The sequence below is a fragment of the Heterodontus francisci genome, chromosome 7 (assembly GCF_036365525.1).
Source record: "Heterodontus francisci isolate sHetFra1 chromosome 7, sHetFra1.hap1, whole genome shotgun sequence".
NCBI lineage: Eukaryota > Metazoa > Chordata > Chondrichthyes > Heterodontiformes > Heterodontidae > Heterodontus > Heterodontus francisci.
In genome coordinates this window covers 101,445,382-101,465,559 of record NC_090377.1, presented here as the reverse complement: position 1 = coordinate 101,465,559, position 20,178 = coordinate 101,445,382, and the positions used below count along the sequence as shown (strand labels likewise).

The window sequence follows — 20,178 nt, the reverse complement described above, 5'->3', positions numbered from 1 at the left end:
AACTTTGAAATTGTGCCCTGTCCACCAAGGTCTAGGTCATTAATAGGTATCGGGCAAAGCAAGGGTCACAACACTGATCCCTGGGGAACTCCACTACCAACCTTCCTCCAGCCTGAAAAACACCCATTAACCACTACTCTTTGTTTCCTGTCACTCAGCCAATTTCGTATCCATGTTGCTACCATCTCTTTTATTCCATGAGCTACATGTTTGCTCACAATAAAAACAGAAAGTGCTGGAAAAACTCAGCAGGTCTGGCAGCATCTGCGGAGAGAGAAGCAAAGTTTACGTTTCAGGTCAGTGACCCTTCATCAGAACTGGCAGATATAAGAAATGTAAAAGATTTTAAGCAAGTAAAGCAGGGATGGGGCAAGAGATAACAAAAGAGAAGGTATTGATAGGACAAGGTCACAGAATAGCTGGGTCTGTTTTCCCTGGAGCGAAGGAGGCCGAGAAGGGACATATAGAGGTATATAAAATTATGAGGCATAGATAGAGTAGATAGCCAGAGTCTGTTTCCCATGGTAGGGGGTGACTAAAACTAGAAGGCATAGATTTAAGGTGAGAGGGAGGAGGTTTAAAGGGGATCAAAGGGGTAAATTTTTCACACAAAGAATAGTGGGTATCTGGAATGAGCTGCCTGAGGAGGTGGTGGAGGCAGGAACAGTAGCGACACTTAAGAGGCATCTGGACAGGTATTTGAATGAGCAAGGCATGGAGGGATATGGAATTAATGCAGGCAGGTGGGATTAGTGTACATAGGCATTATGGTCGGCATGGACGCAGTGGGCCGAAGGGCCTGTTTCTATGCTGTATGACTCTGACTAATAGCTGACCAGAAGGTCATGGAGCAAAGGCAAACAATATGTTATGGTGTGCTAAAAGACAAAGCATAAGTACAGATAGGGTGTTAATGGACTGAAAACTGAACAGCCACAAGCACAAACTTGAAAAAGTAGAAACAAACTAAAATAAAATAAGCACAAAAAATAAAAGAAAAAATAACTAAAGATAAAAGTAAAATGTAGGGGCCCATCATGCTCTGAAATTATTGAACTCAGTGTTCAGTCCGCAGGCTGTAACGTGCCTAATCGGTAAATGAGATGCTGTTCCTCGAGCTTGCGTTGATGTTCACTGGAACACTGCAGCAATCCCAGGACAGAGATGAGAGCAGGGGAGTGTGTTGAAATGGCAAGCAGCCAGAAGCTCGGGGTAATGCTTTCGGACTGAGCGGAGGTGTTCCGCAAAGCGGTCACCCAGTCTCTGTTTGGTCTCCCCAGTGTAGAGAAGACCACATTGTGAGCAGCGAATATAGTATACTACATTGAAAGAAGTACAAGTAAATCGCTGCTTCACCTGAAAGGGGTGTTTGGGGCCTGGGATAGTGAGGAGAGAGGAGATAAATGGGCAGGTATTACATCTCCTGCGCTTGCAGGGGAAGGTGCCGTGGGAAGGGGACGAGGTGGTGGGGGTAATGGAGGAGTGGACCAGGGTGTCGCGGAGGGAACGATCCCTTCGGAATGCTGACAGGGGAAGATGTATTTGGTAGTGGCATCAGGCTGGAGGTGGCGGAAATGGCGGAGGATGGTCCTTTAGATATGGAGGCTGATGGGGTGGAAAGTGAGGACAAGGGGACCCCTGTCGTGGTTCTGAGAGGGAGGGGAAGGGGTGAGGGTCGAGGTGCGGGAAATGGGCCGGACACGGTTATGGGCCCTGTCAACCCCAGTGGCAGGGTGTGAAGACAGGCTGTCCATTCCATTTTCCCAGTTTCTCTGACATATTTGCTCTGATGATGCTACTTTCCATGACAGCGCTTCTGATATGTCTTCCTTTTTCCTCAACCGAGGATTCCACCCGCACTGGGGTTGACAGGGCCCATAACCGTGTCCGGCAGGCAAGGTGGGAGGTCCTTTTCACCTGCGATAGGGTAAGAAGAGGCCCTCCCACCTGAACAAGGCAGCCTGGCCGGAGATGGCAGAGGAGGTGAGCAGCCGTGAGCCATCCGGCATCAAAGGGTTCAATGCCGGAAGGAGATGGATGATCACTCTCCCAACCAACCGGGGCCCTCTAGGCTCATGCGCACAGGGTATGACCGCGAAAGTCAGCCACAGCCAAAGGACCATCATATCAGCAGCCTTCCTACAGTCAGGCTGCTAGTGCAGAAGTGGCACCGTGCAGGAGCATCCGCAAGCATTTCCAAAAAGCATCGTGACACAAATGGGTCTGCATGGGTGACACAACAATGTAGAAAGGCCGAAAACAAAATCTTCACTAACATGTGCGTTGCTTTCACTGTGTGAATGAAGTGTGCCAGCATGTACTGATCGTGGCTCCTCCCGTTACATCATTGGCCTTTCAGAACTGCCAATGCATGGAATAACATCATTGCCATGCCACTTTCACACATGTGCATCTCCACGGATGCAGTAATATGGACAATGGCTCAGTGTCCTGCTGCCAGTAATGGAGGACGCAAAGATGTTGCAGATATGGACTGCTGCAGAGGAAGTGAGCAAGAGTGATGTGTGGCTTGCAGAGCTCATGTTGGTTCCTATGGAGCAGAGGGCCTTTCTCTTATAAGCCACTGCGTACATCCCTAGCTCACTGCTAGCCATGCGTACAGAGCCTGGGTGCCATCTGCCCTCCAAGGCGCCTTTCCTGTTGTAGGTCCTCAGCTTCCTCATAGGCAGTGAAGGAATCCTGTTGACGTCTCTCCTCATCATGCCAAGGCTACTCCCTATTGGGTGCGTAGTTGTGCAGAGCACAGTGAGCAGCAAAGAAAGGAGCTGACCTTACAGGGCACCACCCTATCTATCCAGGCATTGGAAGTGCTTTTTCAGCATTGCAGTTGCCTGCTCAATGGTGTTTCTTATAGTTCAGTGGCTGGCATTGTATCTCTCCTCTGCAGCAGTGGCAGGGTCTCTCACTGGTGTTAGGAGCCAGTCTGCAAAGGATAGCCCCTTGTCTCCAAGAAGCCACCCCTCCATTTGAGCCAGTTCACTGAACAGTGGCAGCTGGGACTGGCGAAAGGCGAAAGGCCCAGTTGTCATGGCAGCTTCCTGAGAAGCGAGCCCAGATTTGCATGAAGCATCTCTGGTGATCACATACCAGCTGCACATAGATGGAAAGGATTCCTTTAATTGCAACGTCTGCAGATGGTAGCCTGGCAGTTAGCCTGATGGCCACATAGGTGCAGTCTATGAACCTTGAGGACTGTGGTTCTCTGGCAATGGTGCCGAGACCGATGGCCCTCTGGGCCTGGCTGTGAGGGTCTGTCCTGAAGCGGACATACTTACTGGCCCTCCGGTGCAGAGCAATGGTGTCCTCCCTCATGCAGTGATGCACTGCTGACTGTGTGACCCCACAAAGGTGGGCCCCTGAAATGCTGCATATGCATCAAGCTTAAGAGCCACTGCCACTTTGAGGACTGCAAGCATAGGATGTCGACCGAAGCCCATGGGATGCAGGTCATTGTTGAGCAGGGCAGTAAGACGTGCCACTACCCTCTCTACATGCGCAATCGCCTCTGAAACTGGTGCACTGACATCCAATGGTATGTCATGTGCGACCATAATGGCGAACTTCTCAGGAAGCTGCCATGACAACTGGGCCTTTCGCCAGTCCCAGCTGTCACCACTGTTCAGTGAACTGGCTCAGATGGAAGGGTGGCTTCTTGGAGACAAGGGGCTATCCTTTGCAGACTGGCTCCCAACACCAGTGAAAGACCCCACCACTGCTGCAGAGGAGAGACACAACGCCAGCCACTGAAATACGAGGGTACTGTGTACCCTCCCTTCCAGTATGCAGAGTGAGACCCCTGTATATTCCCCCTCCATTCTCCCTTCCAGTATGCAGAGTGAGACCCCTAAGAATCCCCCCTCCCTCCTTCCTTCCAATATTCAGAGTGAGACCCCTGAGTATCCCACCCTCCCTCCTCACTTCCAGTATGCAGAATGAGACCCCTGAAACAGAACTTACTTTCCGTCGCTAAAACTTCTGCCTCTGAGGGCCAATCGGCTTTTTTGTTCGTGAATGGGACGGCACGTGACGGCTGCTATTCAAAGTACAGTGAGAAAGTGTGCAGGAGAGTCGGTGGGCTGCCTAATCTGCAGAGGTAAGTACTGTTTTTCATATTCTAATTGGGGTGCCGCTGCCAAGTGGTGGAGGGGCCACACCGAGGTCCCCCCGCCGTCGGTAATTTGCAGTGGGCTCTTCTTGATGTTGCGGGTTGAGGCGGGCCTCTCCCCGCGAAATTCAGCCTGCAATGTATTTTTAGAAATTTTTTATGAATAAAGTATATTTTTGGAAAAAAAAATTAGGATTGGTAATAAATGCTGGCCTAGCCAGTAACGTCCACATCCGACAGATGAATAAAAAAAATTTCCAGTCCTGGCAACATTCTTGTAGAGGATGCAGTTACATCCTTTCCGGAATGAAATGACCAGAACTGAACACAGTATTCAAGTTGTGGCCTAAGCAATGATTTATACAGTTCCAGCATGACTTCCCTCCTCTTATATTCTACACCTTTGCTAATAAAGGAAAGGATTCCATATGCCTTCTTAACCACCTTATCGACCTATTCTGCTTTCTTCAGGGATCTGGACATTCACTCCAAGGTCCCTCACTTCCTCTACACCTCTCAGTATCCTCCCATTTATCGTGTATTCCTTAGCCTTGTTTGACCTCCCAAATGCATCACCTCACACTTCTCTAGGTTAAGTTCCATTTGCCACTTTTCTGCCCACCTGACCAGTCCATTAATATCTTCCTGCAGTCTACAGCTATCCTCCTCACTATCAACTACACGGCTAATTTTTGTGTCGTCTGCAAACCTCTTGGTCATGCCCCTACACTTACGTCCAAATCGTTAATATATGTCACAAAAAGCAGGGGACCTAGTACTGAGCCCTGCGGAACGCTACGGTAAACAGCCCTCCAGTCGCAAAAACATCTGTCAACAATTACCTTTTGTTTCCTGCCATTGAGTCAATTTTGTATCCACCTTGCTACATTTCCCTGGATCGCATGGACATTTTTTTTAACCAACCTGCCATGTAGGACCTTGTCAAAAGCCTTGCTATAATCCATTTAGACCACATCACCTGCACTACCCTCATCAATCTTCCTTGTTACTTCTTCAAAAAATTCAATCTAGTTAGCCAGACAAGATCTTCCCTTAACAAATCCTTGACAATCCTTGATTAATCCATATCCTTCTAAGTGACAGTTTATCCTGTCTCTCAGAATTGATTCCAATAATTTGACCACAACTGTGGTGAGACTGACTGGCCTGTAATTATTCAGTCTATCCCCCGCTCCCTTTTAAAACAAAGGTGCAACGTTAGCAGTCCTCCAAGCCTCCGGCACCACATCTATATCTGATGAGGACTGGAAAATTATGGTCAGAGCGTCCACTATTTCCTCCCTAGCTTCTTTTAACAGCCTGGGGTACATTTCATCCAGCCCTGGTGATTTATCTACTTTCAAGGAAGCTAATCCCATTAATTCTTCCCTCCCTATGATCTTTGATGCAGTGTAAAATGGATTTGGAGGAGACATGTGACCTCACACCAAGTCTGTCCAGAGACAAGCCAGGCGTCTTGGTTACCATGACAACAAGGAACCCAGATCAAAGACTCTTCTGAAAGCAGAGTACAAGGTTGAAATATCTAAAGGACAATGGGTTTCGCTCTCTCAGACTCTCAAATTGTTAACAGGGAGCCAAGGGCTCTAAAAGTGCAAAGTCGAGTTGCAATTGTTAACACCTTTTCACATCTTTTGCTCTGGTCAGACGTATGGACTCTGAAAATTGTAAGAGGCAAACGACTATTGACTTTTTGTTCTGGATAAATTCAACAGGATTTCCTAGGTTTGGCAGGCTGAAATGAAGACATGAAGACCAGCAGTGGCAGCCTCAAAGAGAGAGAGAGATAATCAACTGCTCTCAGATCACCGATGCAGCAAAAGGCTGCTGACACGTGAACCTAATTTGAAAGTTGATGTTTGCAGAGGAGAAAAGACCAACAGGTCACCAGAGATTGCCTTATTAACGGAAGACCAGTCAAATGTCCTCGAAAGAAGTGTGCGAAGCGGACATTTGTTTTTGAGAAGGACTGGGATATCTGACCCATTGCAACTGGGAGGAGTTTGGGACTTTTAACTTCAAATATACCAATTCACTGAGAACAGTCCATAATGTATAAATGTGGTTTGGCGTTTTCAAGTGTTATAAGAAGTTAATGGGAAATGCCTTTGTCTGTAATTTAGTGTATTAGCAACCTACTAAGTACTGTTTAGTTCATGTTTTTTTAGTTTAATTATAGTAAAAGTCTTAAAATGCGATATCTTATCTTGTAATTCTTTAATTGGTCTGGGGAGTTCATATCTCTTGTATAAAGTTAAGTTATTGAGGTTGTGACAATAGGCACAAATCCTGAAACTAGGCGGCTTTGGAAAATTATGTTTAACACACCTGCAATTTCCTTCTCTATTTCTATTAATACTCTGGGGTGGGAACATCATATCCTTAAGATTTATGGGGTACCACAAGGATCAGTACTTGGGCCCCAGCTGTTCACAATATATATCAATGATTTAGATGAGGGAACTAAATGTTATATCTCCAAATTTGCAGGTGACACAAAACTGGGTGGGAGGGTGAGTTGTGAGGAGGATGCAGAGAGGCTTCAGGGTGATTTGGACAAGTTGAGTGAGTGGGCTAATGCATGGCAGATGCAATATACTGTGGATAAATGTGAGGTTATCCACTTTGGTAGCAAAAACAGGAAGGCCGATTATTATCTGAATGGCTATAAATTGAGAGAGGGGAATATGCAGCGAGACCTGGGTGTTCTCGTACACCAGTCGCTGAAGGTAAGCATGCAGGTGCAACAGGCGGTAAAAAAGACAAATGGTATGTTGGCCTTCATAGCGAGAGGATTCGAGTACAGAAGCAGGGATGTCTTGCTGCAATTATACAGGGCCTTGGTGAGGCCACACCTGGAATATTGTGTGCAGTTTTGGTCTCCTTATCTGAGGAAAGATGTTCTTGCTATAGAGGGAATACAGCGAAGGTTTACCAGACTGATTCCTGGGATGGCGGGACTGACGTATGAGGAGAGATTGAGTCAGTTAGGAATGTATTCGCTGGAGTTCAGAAGAGTGAGGGGGGATCTCATAGAAACCTATAAAATTCTAATAAGACTTGACAGGGTAGATGCAGGAAGGATGTTCCCAATGGTGGGGGAGTCCAGAACCAGGGGTCATAGTCTAAGGATACAGGGTAAACCTTTCAGGACTGAGATGAGGAGAAATTACTTCACCCAGAGAGTGGTGAGCCTGTGGAATTTGCTACCACAGAAAGCAGTTGAGGCCAAAACATTGTATATTTTCAAAAAGGAGTTAGATATAGCTCTTGGGACGAAAGGGATCAAAGGGTATGGGGCGAAAGCCGGAACAGGCTACTGAGTTGGATGATCAGCCATGATCATAATGAATGGCGGAGCAGGCTCAAAGGGCCGAATGGCCTACTCCTACTCCTATTTTCTATGTTTCATTAAAATGTGCCCCATCATGGTCAGTTACCTTCAAAACTGTGCCCAAATTGTGGAAATGTTCATCGAGTCACAGTGCCATGTCCAGCTCGAGGGAAAAGATGTGCAGGTCATCAAAGACAAAGACTTCATCGGCTCGACATGTGGGCCAGTCTCTTCTCGAGGGTGTAGTACAACATGTACTTACCAGCACAAAAAGAAAAGGACCAGGTCACTTGAAGGAACGCTCAGTCGAGATCACAGGCATCTCAGTGTCACTTCTTATCGATGTTGGTGTGAAAGGGTCTATTTTGAGTGACAAACTCTACCTTCGGTATTTTTCGCAATTCTCTCTCACTCCTGAAACAGACATTCTTCAAGCTTATGACTACACTATCATTCCAGTTTTGGGGACGATCACAATTCCAGTTTGCTACAAAAATGTCACCCCAGACAGGTCCACTTTCTATGTAGTTAAAGGCTGAAGCGTTATGGGGGTAAATCTTTTTGATAGGCTTGGATTCAAACTCACTGACCCTACCGGAGCACACATTAATGGAATTGATAATGCAGATTATACACACCAGTATCCTTCCATATTTACTGGATTTGGGGAGATCAAAGGGTACTGTCATGCTCCTTGCATCGACACATCAATTCTACCAGTTTCACAAAATTTGAGGCGGTTGCCGTTTGTAATCCGTGCTGAAGTGTCACAGGAGCTGAAACAACTAGAAGCAGACAGTATCATTGAGCGAATCGACTCATCGCCATGGAAATCAAATTGCACGTCAGAAAAATGGTGAAGTTAGACTATGCATTGACCTAAAGGCAGTCAACAAAGCTATCATACCAGACAAGTATCCACTTCCTACAATTCAAGAACTGTCAGCATCATTTCTTGACACCACAGTCTTCACAAAGCTTGATATGCAATGACGTATGAGGAGAGGTATCTTCAGATACCTCTAGCAGAACAAAGCCGATATCTTACAGCTTTTATTACCCATGATGGTGTGTTTCAGGACCGCAGAATGCCATATGAACCAAGTCCAGCACCTGGAGCATTCCAGAAGATAGTTTATTCAGTCATGTCAGATGTTGAGGGGCATTCAACCTACTTGATAACGTCATTGTCCACGGAAGGGACAAGGCTGAACATGATCAACAATTATCAGCGCTGCTCATTCACTTACAAAATACAATTTGATGCTCAACGAGGACAAATGCATATTTGCGGCACCTGAGATTGACTTTCTAGGTTACAGAGTGACAGCAGCTGGAGTAAAGCCTACACACTCTCTGACCGGAGAGACACCATCCGAACTTAAGATAGGTCGTGACATTCACATGCCACTGACCATTCTTAAGTCATCACTACCAGTTAACGAGAATGTCAGAGCGAAAGCAGATGAAATCATAAAGCGACAAGGTAAGATAAAAGCATACATTGACAAACATACAGGCGCAAGAGAATCACAATTTAAAGTTGAATATTGGGTTCGAATGAAACGGCCAAATCGCACCCATAAACTTGCTTCATCAGTATCAGGTCCAAAGCAGATTAAACGTTTGCTCGGTACCAATGCTTATCTGTTGGATGACAACAGCAAGTGGAATGCAAGACGTTTAATGGGGAGCAGACCAGGATATTTTGAGGATAGTGGTTATGAGGATACATTTCTTTTCATTGATCATCCACCTCATCAAAGTGATCAAACAGATCCACAATCTCAAATTCATAACTAATCCCAGACCTAAGAGACCTTTCTATATCAAAGACTATTTCTGTACTTAGTGAAAACATACAAGTTGGACCCTAAGAAATAAGTTGATGTATATATGTTTGTTGTTTAGTATGCTTTAATTCACAAATAATGCCTTTAGTCAAAAGGGGGAAAATGTAGTGTTTTATTGATCTGGGTTTGATTGTATTAGTCTGTCCTCTTATTTGTGTTAACTGTGTTTGATTGCTTGCTCAGTACCTTGCTGTATGGCAGCGAGGCCTGGACAACGTATGTCAGCCAAGAGCGACGTCTCAATTCATTCCATCTTCGCTGCCTCCGGAGAATACTTGGCATTAGGTGGCAGGACCGTATCTCTAACACAGAAGTCCTCGAGGCGGCCAACATCCCCAGCTTGTACACACTACTGAGTCAGCAGCGCTTGAGATGGCTTGGCCATGTGAGCCGCATGGAAGATGGCAGGATCCCCAAAGACACATTGTACAGCAAGCTCGCCACTGGTATCAGACCCACCGGCCGTCCATGTCTCCGCTATAAAGACGTCTGCAAACGCGACATGAAATCCTGTGACATTGATCACAAGTCGTGGGAGTCAGTTGCCAGCGTTCGCCAGAGCTGGCGGGCAGCCATAAAGACGGGGCTAAAATGTGGCGAGTCGAAGAGACTTAGTAGTTGGCAGGAAAAAAGACAGAGGCGCAAGGGGAGAGCCAACTGTGCAACAGCCCCGACAAACAAATTTCTCTGCAGCACCTGTGGAAAAGCCTGTCACTCTAGAATTGGCCTTTATAGCCACTCCAGGCGCTGCTTCACAAACCACTGACCACCTCCAGGCGCGTATCCATTGTCTCTCGAGATAAGGAGGCCCAAAGAATGTGTAGGGTGTGGCTTAAGAGTTAAAACTGAAACTAGAAGGTTCGACAGCAAAAGAAAACACACTGCTCTGAGGACACATTGTACTGAAATTGTGTAAGAACTGATATATTTTAAAGTGCTGTAAATAAACCAGTTGGTGGTTTAATACAAGTGTGAGATCTGTATTGCTGAAATAAATCAGATATACATACTATATCCAGCGACCCAGCGCAAACAAAACACCAAGCACTGGAACACCCTTTCCAAATATCTTTATCTCTCCGCCTCCCTTCTTTCTTGTAAGACAATCTTCAAATCAACCTCTGGCCAAGCTTTCAGTTACCCCCTCCGAATATCTCCCGTCCATTCCGGAGGTGCCTTCGCAGCTTTTCCGCGTTAAAGATGCTACATTAATGCAAGTTGTTGTTAGAACAATCCAAGCCGCTTAGATCATTCGGTTTAGCCTTTATTGATTTTAACAGTTTCACTTCATCATAGCCACTCAAATATTTGGTCCCAAAATACTTTTTTTTTGCAACAAGTTTGACACAAGTCGCTGTTAACCGGTGAAGCTGGTCGATGTCAGTGAGTGGCGGTAGTGTCCGACAGTCGGCGCTGCTGCCGGCGGGCGTGGGGGAGGAGCGGAGCCGCCGCCGTCAACACAATTACAGCGACGTGTTCACTGTATTCCTGCCAGCGTCAGAAGCAGCAACTGCCGCCGGCCGCTGGCAGGAGACATGGCATTCGTAACGGCGAACTGGAATCCTCTTGGGGATGGGTTTTATAGGTCAGTGTCGGCGGAGCGTCCGGCCCACTTGGGCCGCATGACTGTGAACCGAGGTCTGGGGTAGGATGAATCTCGTGACTGAGGGCGGCCCTGCTATATTTCCCGGGCCCGGCTTGACTCCCCGGCTCTTGCTTTACTCCCACATCCATTTGTTTTTGCCGTGCCTGTTTATCTCCGGAGGGCGGTGCACCGGATGGCTGGACCACTTGCTCGGGATTCGGGCTGGTTGCAGTGTTTGGGTTTTTGCCTTTGATTTAGAATATACCTCAATCCAATTATGAAGCTCTTCCTTTCCAGTGAATAATGGAAGTTCTTGAAAATTCACTACATTGGGAAGATTTTACGAAATTTTTTTTTCTAATTGAACTTCACTTGCAAAGGTGATACTTTTGCACATTTGATGCCATCTCCGTGAAATAATTTTGCATTTCGTGGAAGTAATGTAACAATAGGAAAGACAGTTGCATCTGAGACAAAAAGACTTACATGACAGCCAATCCTTCCATTAATGTTGTTTATATTAATATGTAGGCAAGTAAGAGAATATGAAACGGAAACAGAAAGTGCTGAAAATACACAGATGGTCTGGCAGCATCTGTGAAGAGAGAAACAGAGTTAAGTTTCAGGTCTCGAGTTCTGATGAAAGGTCACAGACTTGAAGCGTTAATGGCTTCTCTCTCCGTACTTGCTGCCAGACCTGCTGAGTATTTCCAGCATTTCTTGTTTCTATCCCTCATGTACTTAACTAGTTTCTTCCTAAAGACACTGTGCTGTTCATCTCAACTGCTCTTCTGGTACCAAGTTCCATATTCTCTTTTATACAAGCAAAATACTCCATTTGCTGTAAATCTGAATAAAAACAAAGTGCTGAGAAGAAACTAGTTAAGTACATGAGGGATAAAAACAAGAAATGCTGGAAATACTCAGCAGGTCTGGCAGCATCTGTGGAGAGAGAAGCAGAGTTAATGTTTCAGGTCAGTGACCCATCTTCAGAACTGGCAAATATTAGAAATGTGAAAGGTTTTAAGCAAGTAAAGTGGGGGTGGGGCAAGAGAAATACAAAGGAGAGGGTGTAGATAGGGCAAGGTCACAGAATAGGTGACCAGAAGGCCATGGAGCAAAGGCAAACAATATTGTTAATGGTGTATTGAAAGACAAAGCATTAGTACAGACAGGGTGTTAACGGACTGAAAATTGAACAGCCGCAAGTACAAACATGAAAAAAAGTGGGTAAGCAAACTGAACAAACTAAGATGAAATAAAATTTTAAAAAAGAAAAATGAAAAAATAACTAAAAATAAAATGGGGGGCCCGTCATGCTCTGAAATTATTGAACTCAATGTTCAGTCCGGCAGGCTGTCGTGTGCCTATTCGGTAAATGAGATGCTGTTCCTTGAGCTTGCATTGATGTTCACTGGAACACTGCAGCAATCCCAGGACAGGGATGTGAGCAGGGGGGAGTGTTGAAATGGCAAGCAACCGGAAGCTCGGGGTCATGCTTTCGGACTGAGCAGAGGTGTTCCGCAAAGCGGTCACCCAGTCTGCATTTGGTCTCCCCAATGTAGAGGAGACCACATTGTGAGCAGCGAATACAGTATACTACATTGAAAGAAGTACAAGTAAATCGCTGCTTCACCTGAAAGGACTGTTTGGGCCTGGTATAGTGAGGAGAGAGGCGGTAAATGGGCAGGTATTACACCTGCGCTTGCAGGGAAAGGTGCCGTGGGAAGGGGACGAGGTGGTGAGGGTAATGGAGGAGTGGACCAGGGTGTTGCGGAGGGAACGATCCCTTCGGAATGCTGACGGGAAGGGAGGGGTAGATGAGTTTGGTAGTGGCATCAGGCTGGAGGTGGCGGAAATGGCGGAGGATGATCCTTTGGATATGGAGGCTGATGGGGTGAAAAGTGAGGACAAGGGGAACCCTGTTGAGGTTCTGGGAGGGAGGGGGAAGGGGTGAGGGTAGAAGTGCAGGAAATGAGGGAGAAAGGAATTGAAGGATATGTTGATGGGGTGAGATGAAGTACGGTGGTAGAGGCTTGGGAGCATAAACACCAGCATAGACCATTTGGGCTTAAAGCCTATTTCTGTGGTGTACATTCTATTAATATATTCATGATTTTCTTCCACTTGACATTATTTGCTGGTCATTGTGCTTTTTAATGTAAAATATGTTGCATTTTTTTATAGGAAGTGTAAGCAGTGGAATATACTACTTCGCCTGAGAGTAGTTTAGTTTAGAGATACAGCACTGAAACAGGCCCTTCGGCCCACCGAGTCTGTGCCGACCATTAACCACCCATTTATACTAATCCTATACTAATCCCATATTCCTACCACATCCCCACCTGTCCCTATATTTCCCTACCACCTACCTATACTAGGGGCAATTTATAATGGCCAATTAACCTATCAACCTGCAAGTCTTTGGCATGTGGGAGGAAACCCATGCAGACACAGGGAGAACTTGCAAACTCCACACAGGCAGTACCCAGAATTGAACCCGGGTCGCTGGAGCTGTGAGGCTGCAGTGCTAACCACTGTGCCGCCCCAGATGTATTCCCCTTATTGCTATTGCTGAAGATAGAGACATGTTGTCGAAGCTTTTCATCTTGCACTCATCAGGACCATCATCAAGGCTACCAATGTAAGGGAGAACAACTACTTTAGACTGTATGAGACGTGGGTGCTGATTGGTTAGCAAGTGAACTCTGACTGGTAGAGGTGTTGCCATGGAGAATGCACCAATCAGAGTTCACTTGCCAACCAATCAGCACCCACTTCTCATACGGTATAAAGTTGTTGTTTTCCCTTACATTGGTATTATTGCTAATGATAAGCGAGTGAGCTGTGCAGATCTAGCAGAGGTCTGCTGGGGGAAAAAAAAGCTTCAGCAGTATATTCCTGAGAGGTGTTGGGCAAGTTGATCTTGGCCGGGATGGTAATAGAACCTTTACAGTTGGTCTCTGTGTCCCTGGGCTTGAGAGAGCGAGAATCCACCAGGTTCCTGGTACTGATTGTTATCTAATGACTCCTGTTGAAAAGAGGATGCGGAGAAGGTCAGACTTGATTGTGTTGCTGTAATGGTTGAACACCTGCCAACACTTAATGTCTGGCCGCATACTTCAAAATTGGGCATTTGATTGAGATGGTGGGCTTGCTCAGTACATGTGGAATTATACTTCATGAGTGCCTGACACAAAGTGGTAGAAGTGAATTTGTCTTCTGATCCAATACTCAGTGAGTTTCCAATGTTGGACTATTCTGATAGTTGAAGGAAATTAATCAATGACCGAAGAAGGAGATAACTGTGATCAGTCTTAGAAATGTCATTTCAACAAAGCTGCTGCCAGTCATGATCTGCAAAATTTTGGGTGTCCTTATAGATAGTAAAGGAAAATGCCAGTCGATGTTCAGAAGCGAACAGTTACCATAAATACTCATACAGATGAGTAGTCCTTTAGAGGAAATTGTGTCAACCTGTCAATCATGCGAATCATTGGTATTTGTATGTTTGACGCATCACCTAAGTTTTTTGCTTTGGTAATTGTACATTTTGTTCCCTCTGTAAAGGAAGTTTCACCTGTATTCCGAGTGGATGATAAACGAGGACATCAGTAATTGTTTAATTGCAGCTGCGCCATATGCTGGCCCTATTGGTAAGATATTCTGTTGCTTATTTAATGTATTTTTTTTGCCACGTTCCCGTTTTTAGAAGTGCTGTTTTCCCTGAAGCTAGGTTAGGTATGACTGGTGGTTATGTGAAATGGTCATTAATGTCTGTTGCAGCTTTGATGATCAATGGATCGCGCAAGGAAAGATCTCCAGGTTTTCGGCCTGTTGTGGAAATCTACTCCTCATCGGGCAATCGGATAGTTTCCTTCCCAGTAAGCTTTACTTTGCTATTATTTCTGTTATAGCGGTTTGAAGTTCAAACTTGGCAAAGGAATAATAATATAAAAGCAAAATACTACGGATGCTGGAAATCTGAAATAAAAACAGAAAGTGCTGGGATACTCAGCAGGTCTGGCGGCATCTGTGGGGAGAGAAGCAGAGTTAACGTTTTGGGTCTGTGACCTTTCATTATTGTTTGAATAACAAAAATAGTTCGCATGAATAATCTATACCTTGCTGGAACTGAAGTAACATTTTAAATATTGTATAAAATTTCAAAAGTTTTACTTATAGCATAATAAAACTCCAGAATTGAGTTACATTTTGGTGTAAGATACGTTGTTAATAAATTAGTGATCAGTGCAGCACGACAGCAAAAGTGGAGAAACACATAATATGTTAACTGGTCATGAGTGTCCACCCTCTCCCCTTCCACCAACCACCCCCCCCCCCCCCCCCCCCACCCAAACATTGTTGGGAGAGTTTATCTATTTTTATCTAAGTAGCCATGTATAAACACAAAAAGCCAGTGAATTGTTATTAAAAAATTAGGTGCATCCAACCTTTTACCACTTGCCTAGATGGTCTTGTATCCCTGGTTTATTTTTCTTTGGCTGCGGTTGTGTTAAAGCTAAACTATAAACTGGAAATTAATATTACTTATATTTTCTCTACCTTTTGTCCCTGCAGTGGAAAAGTGGTCTGGTGGTTCACATTGGGTGGACTGCCAATGAGAATCTGCTCTGTGTACAAGATGACGGGACTGTTCTAATCCATGACATTTTTGGCACATTTAGGAGGCACTTCAGCATGGGAAATGTAAGTTGATGTCAAACGTTATACTGTACAAATAAGACCACCCCGTAGAAGAGATTGCACGTAACATTGGTGTGTTTATTCCTCCTACGAACAATCATGCTTTCCCTTTTCCCTAGCCAATGTTCACAACCTGTTTCAGTCCTTACCAGCCTAACATTCTTTCTTAAAATGAATTACTGGCAGCTTCCTTCATTTCTTAGTTAGTAAGCACACTCCCCAGCGTGAAATGGAGATCCCAGTTGCAAACCCTGGTCTGTTATACCAGTATCCCAACAAGGCTGCTGGCATTCACCAGGGCACCTTAGGTCAAAGGAACAGAAGGGGCAGTCAGCCAGGGCTTCTTGTCCTGATCATTATTCAGTGGGCCATGAGAAAAATACACAAGATCATGAGTGAGAAGCCTACTGTTCAGGCTAATGCAAGAAAGATGGCTGATTGACCGATACTTCATGATTAGCCAGAACCTTCTAGAGCCGAGGAAAGGAAGTGGATTGGGGGGCGGGGGAAACACAAAATAACCCCTAGGGAGAATACAGTGTTGTCAGTTAAAACATTTTTGTATAAGCCCTAGAAGAGAAATTTTGTTCCAGTGTCAGAAGAACATAAAAAAACTCATTGCCCTCTTCAAGGAAGAGCAGAGCATTCTCTTGGTGTCTACACCAAGTTTTAATCCTCAGTCAAAACCATCAGAAACAAATTAACTGTTTCTCTCATTGTGGGATTTTGCTGTGTACTGGGTACCAGATTATCTATACAACATAGGACTTAAGAGCTGGCCATTCAGCCCTTCAAGCCTGCTCCGCCATTCAAAAAGATCATGGCTGATCTGATTGTGGACTCAACTCCACTTTCCTGTCTGCCCCCTGTAACCCTTGACTCCCTTGTCTATCAAAAATCTATCTAACTCGGCCTTGAATAAATTCAATGACCCAGCCTCCACTGCATTCTGGGGAAGAGAATTCCACAAACTAATAACCCTTTGAGAAAAAAAAATTCTCCTCATCTCCGTTTTAAAAGGAAGACTTCTTATTCTTAAACTGTGTTCCCTCGTTCTAGTTTGCCCCACAAGAGGAAACATCCTCCCAGTACAACAGAAGTCACATGCACTTCAAAGTAGTTCATGAAACGAGGTGAGGTACTACATAAATGTCATTTTCCTTCCTCCACATAGCTTGGTCAAGAGTAGAAAAGCTTTAGTCTGCACATAACTTCTGCTCTCCCCAACCTGGCAGGCTTGATGGTGATGCTACTCATTCATCAGCACTGACATCTCTTGCTTTGAGCACCACATTAATTGTTTCTAATGTGTGTGATCTGGTCGAAGTTCCAACCAGTTTTTTTTTTAATGAATGAAAAATTGACACACATGAGTTGGAAATTACAATTATTTCCATCCTACTTGGAGAATAGAATTCAAAACATTTTTGAAGCACTTGTCTCTATTGCACATTATGTCTCAGTGCAGCTCCAGTGCCATCGTGCTACTACTAATGGATTACCTTTCGTCAGTGAACTTAAGTGCTATCCTTCTGGTGTGAGCTCCAAAAAAAGGTCCATTGTTAAGTTGACTATAATGTAATGGTCACAGATGTGCATGTATCAATTGACTGTGAAATACAACTGCATCCCAAGCTGGCTGTACTATCTGCAATGATTCTATAATATAATAAAGCAGTTTAAAAATAAATTTACATAATTGTTAATGACTTGCTGTTCAAAACAATATTTAGTAATGAAGTTCATTCATTGCCCTGATTTTGAAGGAGGTGATGCAGAATCGAGTTATGGAGGCCAAGGTTTTCCATACTGCCTATGGCTCAGGAGTTGCTATATTAACTGGTGCTTTTCGATTCACACTTGCCACAAATATAGATGACCTCAAACTCCGGCGACTTCCGGAAGTTCCAGGTAAATATTCTAACATTTAACTGTGGAATTAAATTGCTGCAGTGTAACCCAACTCAGCCAGGCTATTGGATTTATGTAAACATTTGAAATATTTTGAAGCTGTGATATTTGTTGATGCAGTATATCTGTTTTCATAATTCGTTTGAACTCTAATAAGGTTTTGATTCTATACGTAGAAAGTTGAACCTTTTGGGGGAGTGGGGGTTGACACGAGATGTGCAGTTGGATTTTTCTGTGCTGACAGTTCATGATATCAATAACTCTATAATCCCATTGTACACAACTATTTTCCAGCATAAATTTTTGTATCATTGTAAAAGCTGCCTAAAGTGTTCATTGTGAAATTAGTTTCAAAACTCTCCATGGGGCCCATGTTGAAGTTTCATTTCAACAATGGAAATACTTTGAGAGATAATTGTAGGGAGGAGCATAACATTTAAAATAATGGAGTGATATTACATGGGACGAAATAAATTGTGCAGTTCTGTCTACAGAAAAATCTGTCTAAATTGAATGTATATACTACCATTTCTTCCTATTGATCTTCAGCAAAGCAAACGTGTGCATATTCCATGCAATGTCATTGACAGTGTGCTATCAAAATAATGGTGAGGCTAATGGCCTTCGCCATAATTTATGTGCAAATGCTACACCAACTCAGAGGAGGTGCAGAAACATAATTAAATACAGCAATTGTTAAGTTGTTGTGAAAGTTGTGCCTCTCACCTGTTAGCTTCACGAAAAAGGCATCTTACTGTCTAATTCGCCATTCAAATGCATTGAGCATCATCAAAGTACCCTTTGAACAATGTATTAATTGTTAATTATTGCCAGTCAATAGCTCTTGCACTGAAAATTAATCAATACAAGTGCAGAGTCTCATTCATTCAGGTTTTAATTGCTGGAGATTTAAATAAAGTAATATTTGGAACATGGGGTCACAGTCTCAGAATAAGGGGTCTGCTATTTAGCACTGAAATGAAGAGAATTTCCTCACTCAAAGAGTTGAGGATCTTTGGAATTTTCCGTCCCAGAGAGTTGGGAATGCTTAGTCATTGAACATATTCAAGACAGAGATTGGTGGGTTTTTGGGTAATAAGGGAGTTAAGGGATATGGGGACAGTGCGGGAAGGTGGAGTTGAGGTAGATCAGCCCTGAACTTATAGGATGGCGGAGCAGGCTCAAAGGGCCGAATAGGCTTCTCCTGCTCCTATTTCTTATGTTCTTTTCTTTCTCCATCCTGAAACTGACCACTGCTCCATGGCCAGCCCTGACCCAAAAGCCAATGGTGCATTAAGTTGACATTCTTCACTATTTAACAGGCAAAAGGTAACTTTACTCCAATATTAAGAGAAATCAGTGTTAGTATAAAATTAGTAGACTTCAGGACAGTCTGATTAATCCTTTTCTTACAAGCAGAAAGATATGGATTCAGAAAGATTGCAAGGAAATATTACTGAAAGGGTAGTTGGTTATTGGAACAACCTGCCAAGGGAAGAGATCCAAGGCAAAATTATTGAAGTACTTTGAAGGGAAACACATTATGATATTCGCTTGGCCGTAAGAATGCCAAATTTCAAAGGGACAGCAATTTGTACTGCATGAGAAAAGGGTGCTGATTGGTTGGTAAGTTGACTCTGGTCGAGGTGTTGCATTTAAAATGCACCAGGGAACTATTGTCCCCCATTCTTTGTTCATTCAAAAAAGGCACAACATTGCATCTTTTTTGAATTAACAAAGCGTGGGGGACAGTAGTCCCTTGGTGCATTCTCCATGGCAACAACTCAATCAATCAGCACCCTTTTCTCATGCAGTATAAATTGTTGTCCCTTTGAAATTTAGCATTCTTGCATCTGTCCTGATTGCAAGACGAAAGCCTTCGACAGCATGTCTCTCTTTCAGCAATGCACATTATGATATACAACTGGTAGGAGACCAAGAAGGACTAGATGTGATGAGTATCTGTGCCAGCTTTGAGTTTTTTATGTGTTGTAATACTAACTAGGCTAGCAGTATCAGCATGTAAGTATTTTACCATTAACCTCAGATGATATAAAGGAGAGCAAAATATTCCAGGGAGGTTTATTTTGGTATATATGTACTAGCAGACACTAGATTTTACTTTTTAATTTTTTTCTAACAACAGGACTACAGCGCCCACCGACATGCTGGGCTGTATTGATGCAAGATCGACAGACCAAAATTGTTCTGGCTAATGGGAAGGATTTGTATGTCTTAGATAATGCTTCCTGTAAAGCTGTGGTAAGCATAAAATCTGCCTGAACATCATAATAGGCATTTAGAACATAGAACAGTACAGCACAGTACAGGCCCTTTGGCCCACGATGTTGTGCCGAACCTTTAACCTACTCTAAGATCAAACTAACTACCTACCCTTCATTCTACTATCATCCATGTACCTATCCAAGAGTCGCTTAAATGCCCCTAATGTATCTGCTTCTACTACTACCACTGGAAGCGCATTCCACGCACCCACCACTCTCTGTGTAAAGAACCTACCTTTGACATCTCCCGAAACCTTCCTCCAATCACCTTAAAATTATGCCCCCTGGTGATAGCCCTTTCCACCCTGGGAAAAAGTCTCTGGCTATCCACTCTATCTATGCCTCTCATCATCTTG

General features: G+C 44.2%; 1 protein-coding gene across 2 annotated transcripts in view; it reads left to right on the top strand.

Annotated features, from left to right (window-relative positions):
• Positions 1 to 10,744: 10,744 nt before the first annotated feature.
• Positions 10,745 to 20,178, top strand: part of vps16 (VPS16 core subunit of CORVET and HOPS complexes) — a 79,781-nt gene continuing 70,347 nt past the window's right edge. Inside the window, exons 1-6 of one of the 2 annotated variants that reach the window (XM_068035745.1) lie at positions 10,745 to 10,919; positions 14,490 to 14,575; positions 14,706 to 14,803; positions 15,501 to 15,629; positions 17,393 to 17,537; positions 19,684 to 19,799. In XM_068035745.1, the coding sequence (XP_067891846.1) occupies positions 10,870 to 10,919; positions 14,490 to 14,575; positions 14,706 to 14,803; positions 15,501 to 15,629; positions 17,393 to 17,537; positions 19,684 to 19,799 (624 nt within the window). In that variant the 5' untranslated portion in view covers positions 10,745 to 10,869. Of the gene's footprint in view, positions 10,920 to 10,947; positions 11,300 to 14,489; positions 14,576 to 14,705; positions 14,804 to 15,500; positions 15,630 to 17,392; positions 17,538 to 19,683; positions 19,800 to 20,178 lie in introns of those variants that run through there. The other variant, XM_068035744.1, reaches the window with a different exon arrangement.